The sequence below is a fragment of the Ambystoma mexicanum genome, chromosome 1p (assembly GCF_040938575.1).
Source record: "Ambystoma mexicanum isolate Mex_15411 chromosome 1p, UKY_AmexF1_1, whole genome shotgun sequence".
Lineage (NCBI taxonomy): Eukaryota > Metazoa > Chordata > Amphibia > Caudata > Ambystomatidae > Ambystoma > Ambystoma mexicanum.
Genome location: NC_090921.1, coordinates 675,744,591 through 675,754,766, shown reverse-complemented (window position 1 = coordinate 675,754,766; position 10,176 = coordinate 675,744,591). Strand labels below are relative to the sequence as shown.

At 43.7% G+C, this 10,176-nt stretch overlaps 1 protein-coding gene across 3 annotated transcripts in view; it reads left to right on the top strand.

Annotated features, from left to right (window-relative positions):
- The first annotated feature begins 1,857 nt into the window (after positions 1-1,857).
- SETDB1 (SET domain bifurcated histone lysine methyltransferase 1) overlaps positions 1,858-10,176 on the top strand; it is a 1,213,210-nt gene continuing 1,204,891 nt past the window's right edge. The window contains exons 1-2 of one of the 3 annotated variants that reach the window (XM_069649750.1): positions 1,858-1,970; positions 2,878-3,100. In XM_069649750.1, the coding sequence (XP_069505851.1) occupies positions 2,889-3,100 (212 nt within the window). In that variant the 5' untranslated portion in view covers positions 1,858-1,970; positions 2,878-2,888. Of the gene's footprint in view, positions 1,971-2,287; positions 2,409-2,523; positions 2,544-2,877; positions 3,101-10,176 lie in introns of those variants that run through there. The other 2 variants (XM_069649751.1, XM_069649752.1) reach the window with 2 other exon arrangements.

The window sequence follows — 10,176 nt, the reverse complement described above, 5'->3', positions numbered from 1 at the left end:
AAAATAGGAAAAGGGGGAGCCACGGTGGGCGGTAACCCACCTTTGGCGTGGCGGGTTGTGGCAACCTATGATAAGACAAAGACTCCGAATGAGCCATTGCTAAACCGGAAGGGGCTTCGCCCATTCTAGACAGCGCCTCCTGGGAGCCTAAACGGCAGGGGTGTCTGGCGGTAGCAATTGGGGCTCAACTTCCCCCCAACAAACGGCGCTCCCCCAGTCCGCAAAGACCTGCAGGGGCAGGCGATTTCTCAGACTCGAAGGCCTTGGGGGAGTTGTGCCTGCAAACAATATGGAGGTAAAGGGGGAAGCAGGACGAGGCGCAGTCGCCACACCTTTTGGAACTAATTTTTAATACCTGTTTACAGTGGTTATGTATATGTAAAAATAAATCTGCGGCCTTGTTATGCCAAATCAAAGGAAATGTCTCATGCAGCACTGGAGGGGAAACGAAAGGGGCTGACAAAATGAGTAATGTTGGATACAACGGCATAGCTATTGGACAAATGCCCAGGTTATGAAGGTGACGAACGGAGAGCGCAGCAAGTGGAGGAGGCACGCCGATAACCGGGGCAGGGGCCTTCCTCCTGGACGCTCTCTTGCCCCTCCCCCCCAGGGGCAGGGGAAAGGGCGGCAAAGGAGCCAGAGGAGAGGGCGACAAGAGCCCGGGAAAGCCCGCGAAGGGCAACAAAGGAAGGAGGCGGGGCTTGGGACATAAAAGCGGCGGGCGCCCGGCGCAGGGGCACTTGCAGCTCTTCCAGCAGCTGGGTGCCCGCCAAAAGTGGAGGACTTCGTTTTCCCACCCTCCCACCCTACAGTTATGACAGAGCCTGGACGTCGTTGTCGCAGGATGGACAGGTGGGTTGTGGCAACCTATGATAAGACAAAGTCTCCGAATGAGCCATTGCTAAACCGGAAGGGGCTTCGCCCATTCTAGACAGCGCCTCCTGGGAGCCTAAACGGCGGGGGTGTCTGGCGGTAGCAATTGGGGCTCAACTTCCCCCCAACAAACGGCGCTCCCCCAGTCCGCAAAGACCTGCAGGGGCAGGCGATTTCTCAGACTCGAAGGCCTTGGGGGAGTTGTGCCTGCAAACAATATGGAGGTAAAGGGGGAAGCAGGACGAGGAGCAGTCGCCACACCTTTTGGAACTAATTTTTAATACCTGTTTACAGTGGTTATGTATATGTAAAAATAAATCTGCGGCCTTTTTATGCCAAATCAAAGGAAATGTCTCATGCAGCACCTTACTGGAGGGGAAACGAAAGGGGCTGACAAAATGAGTAATGTTGGATACAACGGATTAGCTATTGGACAAATGCCCAGGTTATGGATCGTTCTCAATGGGACCGACACAACTTCATGACAAAAAATGTAAATTGAATGATCAACTGCAAAAGACCAAACTATTGGCTTGGCCAATGTTTGTTTTATGCGAAGCCCATTCATGAAACTGTGCCAACGAAGTTTTTCATTTACGAATGTACCAGTTCTCTTCTGTTCTAAGGGTAGGGAAAGGAGTGACTGTAACGCATTCAACAAACACGGTCAAGAAGAGTCTAGAAGCTAATCTACGTTCACACATCATGTATACCGAATTGCCATAAATGACCGAAAATAGGGCGGACATAAGATTGAAAACGCTACATGCACTATGCTGGGTGACATTGCTGCCACTCCGTATATTTCTTCTTGAGCTAGAAACTGTCCGCACGCGCTCTAGTCTTCCGTGTCACACACACAACCCTCACCCCTTGCTGTCCTATCCTGGACTCGAGTCTTGATCCACGTGCTTTGTCGCTGTTCAATGAGGAATCTCCCTTTTGACACAACCTTTGTCGTCACGTCCGTTATTGACGAAAACTTCCAGGGTATCTGGGAATCGGCGGTACCGCGCTGGAAGTGGAACCAAAAAGAGTGAACTGAAGTGTAGTAAGGAGGCGGGGCAGATACAGCTGAGCGGTCCCGGGAGGAGGTACGGGGTAAATGGGATGTAGCTTGAGAGAAAATGAATAATAGAATGCTGCAAAGGGGAAATCAATGTTTTGCCGAGGTGGCATGTTTTGTTGATAGTGAAGAGAATACATGTTGGGTAAAACAATGAAGAATAAAATAATGAAACCATCTGAATTTTGTGTGGCTAAACAGTGGGGGTAGGTAAATATGTGGGATTTATAGTGTCAGATGCAATGAACAATTTAATATGTTCACCAGAAGTTGAGTGATAAACCATTGGATGTACAGTATAATGTGGCTTAGAGGTTATGCAAAAGAATAGCAGTAAGAAGACATGGGTTAGGCGTGAGATGCACCACTATGTGGTCTTGAGAAGGCGGCCATAGAATACGATTTAGAGCGTGCAGGTTCAAGAAACTGAGCTAGAGTGATAGATTCCGTGGTTCAGCAGAATGTGGTAAGTGGTTCAGTAATGACCCACTTACTTACCGGTAATCTTCATTACCCCGAGTCCTCCTCTTCCTCGTACCAGTTCAGACCAATGAGGCGTCGCACCTCATTAGTCTGGGCTGGGACGATGAAGAGGGACGAGGTGGTAATGGTTATGGGCGAATTGGGCGTGGTGTAGCGGCAATATAAGCTGGCAAATTAATGTAGATAAATATATCCAAGGAAAATAGCTCCCTATCGGTTCGCAGGAGTAGAGCCCTGGCCCAAACCTACGCTAGGCGCCTAACTGAGCATTTCTGCATGATGTTAATGAATGCGTCTATCTTGATTTTTGCTCATATTTTAGACCTATTCATTTTTACTGTACATCCGTAGAGGGTAATGATGAAAGTCGGGGGTGTCAAGATTAAGAGATGATATTTTAAGCTTGCTTGGGTGTTCCACCGAGCCCTGTTGTATTTTTTTATTTATTTCAGGATCGATTATAATGGAGTCTCCGGAAATTCTGGAGCTGCAACAGGCAGTGGTGGAAGAGCTGGGCATCTCGATGGAGGAGCTTCGACAGTTCATTGATGAGGAAGTGAACAAAATCGAGAGTGTTAAACAACGTAAGGCGCAGCTGGTGGAGTTGGAGACATGGGTGCAGCAGAAGGAGAATGAAGTGGCACATGTGGACAAGCTATTTGACAGCGCTTCCAGGTTAGTCTCCAGCCAATTTGTTTAATTACCCAATTTCTTTAATTACTCTGTGCTTTAATGTCAACACTGTCACATATTGGCCTGCTTGCCTTTTCGTTTTGCTTGCGAAAGCCATGTTGCTTTGGAGAATTGGATTTATAGACACAGTGTTCTTTTTTGTTTTAGGCTTATCATGTTGGTGACTTGTGCTTTGTTTTTTTGTTTTAGTTTTGCCCCTTGGTTGGTCAGATGTGGTGTTTTGGCTCCGCTGTTTATGTTGTTCTTTGTGTTTGGCTCCCTGGTCTTAGTTGGGAGTTTGCTTCTGTGCATCACTTTCTTCTTTCTTTTTGTTCTTTATGCTAGTTAATTTGCTGATTGTCATGCTAGGTGATATTTATTAATGTGGATGGATGGGATGTTGCACAGACGATGCACCTTCAGCGGTCGGGTGATCTGCACGCAACTGGGTGGCTGTAAAAGCTGCTAAAATCACACGTTGTTTGGGAAATATGTGATACTGGCGAGCATTTCTTGATAGCTTGCCACTTTCTAGTTTTATAAAATTTAACTTTAACCAAAGAACAGCTAGGCAGTGGCCTCTGCAAAATTGTCAAATCTCGGTGGTAACATCTTACATTTACCTAGGCATGATCATTTCTAATCAGTGGGCAAATGACTTATACAATCAACAAGGCATTTTAAAACTCCAAACTGCAATTTCGCAAGCCTGTATTATTAAGGCAAGGTATTGTAAGTTCTCAATTGTGCCGGTGATTACACACTTCAAATTAAAAGTAACACTAGTCATCATGTATGGTGCAGAGACGCAACAATTGATAAATTATACCTACTGGAATTATACCTACTGGGCAATCAGAGAAGGACGTTATTTGAAGCAAGTACTAAACCTACCCAATTCCCAACCTTTGCCATTAATAAGACACAAATTGGGTCTAATTTCTCTGTATGCGATTTATAAGTGGAAATTATGTTCACTTTACCGTAGATGACTTATGAATAAATTAACAAAGGGTATTTGCAATATCATAGCGACCTACTTGTTAAACTCACCAGATTCATTTTCTAAACTGTGGCGCATGACAATCCAGGGCATACTAGAAGGAGCCCAAATCGAAGCAGATTTGATAATAGAGAATCCGTTTCGAGCAAAAACTAAAATTTGGGAGATAGACTGGATTAAAACTAGAGCAGCATGCTCAAAATATCAACATTTTATTGTACACCCCTTCGAGATGACAACGGTACAAGGTTGCGAGTTACATGGTGAAATCTCCTAGTCCGTCACATCGGGACGGGTTCATGAGGTTTCGCTTGAATTTATGGTTGACCAAAGATGTGTTAAATAGGCGCAACATTGTGGGGACTGTGCAAGAAAATTGTCGTTTTTGTAAACCGGTGGAACCCTTAAAACATTTATGCACAGAATGTAGTGAACTGGTGATGTATAGATGTGTTCATTATAAGCAATTATTTGCTGAGTATCGTGACATGACGGCGGATAAACTGTGGGATTTATTTCACTCAAACAGGAAGTCGGTGAGATATGCTGTAGTAGATTACCTCCGCCATCTGGGTTTGCAAAACCAGAATTATTTTTATTTTTTCTAAATCAACTAATAGTCGAACTAGTTGGTGTTAAACTAAGAATGTGTATACTAAGTTTAATGAGTTGCGATTTGAATGTTGTGAATTTTTAGTGTTAACTCTATTCCTTTTTTTTTTTTTTCCTAACTTTAGTTAGTATCTTTTATCAAGTATTTTGTTTATTCTGCGAATGTGTCAGTTTTATGTATATTTATTGGGGTGCATTGCTGCAATTTTAAGGTATATAAGTTATGTTATGTCATTCAAAGAGTTATTTTAGTAATCATAATGTCATGTATGTTCAAATTGGTTTTCTTGATTGTTTCAATTACTGTAATGAGTTCAAAGGTCTAGATTGTTTTGCGACCATAACTAAATAAACATAAAGTTTAACTTTATTAAACTAGAAAAGTGGTGCTGCAAATGCATTGTTTGTAAAGGGTAAAAAGGGTGCCGCGTAGTTTAACGGCACCTGAAAGCTACCGTATTTTTACTTGTTTTGATGTCGTGCTAAACCAGCGCTGCTCAAAGGAAAATCGCCTCCATGTGGGTGGCCTGCTTTCCTCATGGGTGCTATGCTAGGGCCGTTGTCAAGCCGTAAATCGGGCTCATGCAGATGCCGAGGCTTTCATGTACCTATACCACCTTCTTTCCCTGTCAAAATATGGTTCATGTAAGAAAGGTTGTGTTCCTGCTTGGAACAACACATTTATATTTTTACATAGACCTCTCAATCGGACCCTGAGCCAAGTCCGTATTTTCGAGAAATAATATCCTGAATGATCTGGGGATACACTGGATCATTCACTGATTTTAGCCACTTTCCAGATAAGATTCTGAAATGGGATTAGTTTATGCTCTAATTCAAGAGTAAATGAATATTCCAGAGAGTAGAAAAAGCGGTTTCCAGTCTCGACTTTTTATGCAAGTAAAAATACATTTAATTTGATAAACATTGAAATGGAAGTAACATTCTTGGCCATTGTTTACCATAACTGAAAAGATTATTATGTTTTAATCTTAAAACACGATCTGAGCATTTCAGCAATAGTACTGATGCCAACAACTAGGAGGCAAACCCAACCTGATTATCGGTGACAACCCTTTTCTTTTAGTTGGTTGCTTAATTTTTGGGCGTACAATGGACAGGTAGGCTGCTTATATGAAGGCTGCTGTCGGACATTTGTATAAGATCTGTACAGCAACACATAGTTATTTGCACTGAATGCTGCTTTTTTCAGTGTGTCTTAAAGAAGCGAAGCGTGATGGTTCACGATTTTTGCTGGATGCTCTTCTCTTTTGCGGTGAAGTGCTTTAATGGCAAAGTCTCATGGTTGTCTTTTTCTGTGTGAAGACTAATGCAGATTTTGAGCTGGCTGGTAACCTCTGCCTCTCCTTGATTTAAGACTCAATGGGCCTTATTCTGAGGTCAGCAGTAACCTGCCGACGCCACCGTTGTGTTGCCGCCAACCTGGAAAGACAGAATCTGCCGCCTGACTTCCGGTGCCACCAGGACATTATATGTCCCGGCAGCGCGGGAAGTCAGGCGGCAGATTCGGTAACTCCCCATTCCCGTGGAGTCCCATAGGACTCTGGGGGAGTGGGGAGACGGAAGCACTGGCATCGTTGCTAACAGTGATGGTGCTTCCGTGAAAAGTCTGCCCCCAGGGCACGTTGTGCCCGGCAGGTCTGACCCTGCCGTGCGCAAAGGCCCCTGCAGGCAGACTCGTAGTGTGGCGGTCTGGAAACAAGGGTGCTGGTAAGCTTACTGGCTCTCTTGTTTCTGGACCACCACACTCGGTATGAGGCCGAAAGTGTTCCTGTAATGTAGAGTGCAACATGCTGGAGCAAGTAAGTGGAAGGGTAGATTTTTCCTTCGCCCGCCCCTCCCCTCTAGGGCATCGCAGATGTAACTGAAAATCATATTGAAGGCAAAGTGTTGATGAAATCTGGTGTGCCCTGTTCAGTGTACATTATTTTAACAGGGTGCACATTTTCAAATTCTAAGTTACTATCCAGACATAAGTAGCTCACCCTTTGGCATGCATGGAAGGACTCCACATGCAAGCAGCACACCTACTTTTATTATTATTATTTTTTCTTCTTCTTTTTTTTAAAACTTGCCAAGAATACATTATCACTCGCCAATGACCAGTAGTGGCTACACATTTTCTGTACTGATTTTAATATCTATATGTTACGTGCACACATGAGCAACTTTTTTGGCAAGCAATTGCTTGCCATGGGAATTCAACTTACTACTCTGCTTTTTTTTCTCCGTTATGGAAGAAGATGACCGTGCAGCATGTTCTTCAGCTGAGCAATACAGTAGTAGTATCTTTATTAGTTCGGATTTCTTCATTAAAATTCACGCAATACTTATAAAATATATGAAACTATCAATCTTGTTATTAGTTACTCTTTTAGCTACATACAACACATAAAAAAATCAATTCTCATACAGATTGAAATAAAACAAACCGTTGCAACTTGGAGTTTGGCACACATAAAATTGATAAGATAATATTGGGCAGATAGAATCACAGGGGCCAACTTAATCCAGAACTTCTAGCTAGAAGGAGTGCTTACCTAATACTGATCTTGGGGGGACTATCTCCTCTAAATTCTCGTGTCAACTCTTCGTGGACACCCAAATCCTCTTCTCTTTTCCTGAACTTGTCTGATATCTCTATCAACATTTCCAACTGTCTCTCTGCCATTACATATTGGATGGCTTCGCACTCTGATGTTAAGCTGTACCAAAACAGAGTAGCTCTTCCTCCCTGAAAAACGTGCTCTCTCATCTCTTCCTCTGCCTATCCAGTTCTCACCTGACACTCCCCCCTACTCTCCTCAGCGTCATCTATGACCCATCTCTACTTTCAACTCCAAAACTGGAACAGCAGCTTGCCTTAACCTCCTAATTATTAGGAAATTCAGGTACCTCCTTCCTTTCAACACCACCAAGCATCTCTTAAATCTAGTTTTCTCTAAACTGTACTACTTTGCCAGCATCCTCTTTTTGTCTCTCTAGCTACGCTTTCGGACCTCTCGACAAGATCATTAATTTCACTATCGAGACTCTGAACTCCCACACTTCACACCCACTTCCTTGTACCATCACCACGCTGCATGGCTGACTATGCAAAACAGGACCAGATTTAAATGTCTTCTCCTGGTTCACAAATCTGTCCACGGTAAGGCACTATTCTCATCTACAAGCCTTGTCGGAATTTCTGCTCTGCCTCCCCGACTACCCTTGTGGTTCCTCACCCTCCCGGTGCTTCATCTTGCTTCCGCTCTTTCTCTCTTCTTGCTCCACTTGCATGGAATTCTCTTCCCCCGACCATCCGTGGAACAGTCCACACGGATTTGTTCAAAACCAAACTGAAAAAGCCTACCTCCTCACCTTGAGTTACCCTCTTAAACAACCTCTCATCTGCCCACTAGCTAACATTTTTCCCTCGCCTCTAACCTGCCTTGGTCCCTCACTTCCTCTGTCTCCACTCCTGCTCTTCACCCATCATGGTCACATCCCGAGCATAGCTCGCTGTACTGCCTACCAGCACTTAATAATGGCCAGTGTTGGTTGTCCTTAATCTATGTATGTCCACTTGTGTATTGTCCCAGTGATTGTTGCATTTACTCCCCTCCACAACATGGTCAGAATGTCCCTAAAACTCGTCCTATTTTAAGGAGCTCGCTGCTTCCCGTCGAATCGGAGTTCTCATCTATTGTACATTCTTTTATGATCAAAAGAGCATTGTTCCTCATGTGTATATCAATAAAAAAATACTCAAAGTAATTCAAAATGAAGCTCTCATCGCTATAATTCTTAAGTGTAATGCTTCTTGATGGGTTCTAATTGTAGCCAACATAAAATGGGGTTTCAGCCACTTCTTTCGTAGAACACAATATTTGTTGCAGATAAACAGAAAATGCCCCAGATCTTCGTCTGCTCCCATGCCACAATTGCATTTCTGAGACCCCTTTCCAGTTGCCTCAAGCATTTAGTGGCCGTACGTTGAGCCTAACCATCAACCTGCTTCTCAAGTGGTTGTGTGATTTGTTCTTGCATATTTCCTCCCCGCCCCACTACATCTGAAGACAGCCTGGTTGCTTGAAGTACCTACCTTTTCCCAGTCCTTCCCAAGGACTTTCTGGATTATCTCCTTTCTTGTCTTTCTGAAATCTGGTAGGAGTAATTTTTCCACCAGCCCTCGTTGTCCCCTATATATTTCCTTTTTACTTCAGAGTTTACTATCTGGGCCAGTGTGTTTTGGATATTTGGGTTTTTAAACCTAAAACATGTGTATTTAAGAAGAACATAGCCAGCCTCAGGTTCGCCAGGGTGACTGTTAGGGACCCCAAATTCCAACGCAATGGCACTCTTAGGCGCACCCGGTGGGAGGCCCGTTACATTTTATCAGCATTTTATTCTGGTACACCGCCAATGGATGACAATTGGCGTGTACCCCCAGATCTCGCTTCCATATAATGGCATTAACCCCACGCTATAAACAATTTCCTAAAATGCGGCCGCCAAATTTATAACCATAGTAATCCTCCCATCTGGGCTGCAGCATTCTCAATAGTGGATTTAATATGGGTTGCCCAATTTCCCTTTCTTTCAAAAATGAGGCCCAAATAGGAGAACACACGTACCCTCAGATTACAAATATAACATTTCTTCCCCTTTTCAAAGACCAAGAATGTTCATATTCAAGTTAACCTGTGTCCGAAATTAGCATTCTGCATGCTCGAGATTCTTTTGATGCCCCCTATCGCCACCCCACAGTGTTAAAATCTAATCTAGGAGGGCTGTCTCATCTTCAAACAAAAGTGATCCATAAAACATGTTATATGATAGGGCGAGCAGTTTGTACCCACTCGATTTGGGGATCAAATCTGATAAAAAATAGGATAAATAAGGGGCCAATGAGCATCCTTGCTTGATGCCCATATTGGTAGGGAAAGTTAGTGTAAGACTCCACCCTCCCACCCCCAGCAGTTCAGCAAACATCTGCATTGTTCTCTGTGTAACGGGCTTGTATTACATTTAGATGACCTTGTGGGACCATAAGGGTTTTCAAATGAGCCTATGTGTGCCAAATTATGATTGAGGTTTTTCTGCTTGGGCATTTTTCCCACTGAGCAGAAAAGAATTCTGTTGAGGAAACCTTCCCCATATGAGGCTGGGTTCGGCAGCAAACTGGGTAACATATCGGCTTACTTTTGTATTCACCTCTGGAATATCTTATCTGTTCGTGTCTGCTTCTGATTGGTTTCCTTCACACAAGGTGCCTTACATTTTTTGTTTCTTCTCTTGCCTGCTTGCATGTCGTTTTCAGTGCCCCACTTAAATGTTTGTGACTGGAATGTGTGGGGGGAACTAATGAAGTGTAAGGCTCCTGGTGAAGGAAAACAATTGGAAGCGGACACAAACGCTTAAACTATTCCAGAGGTCAATCCTTGGGCTGCCTTGCTATTCC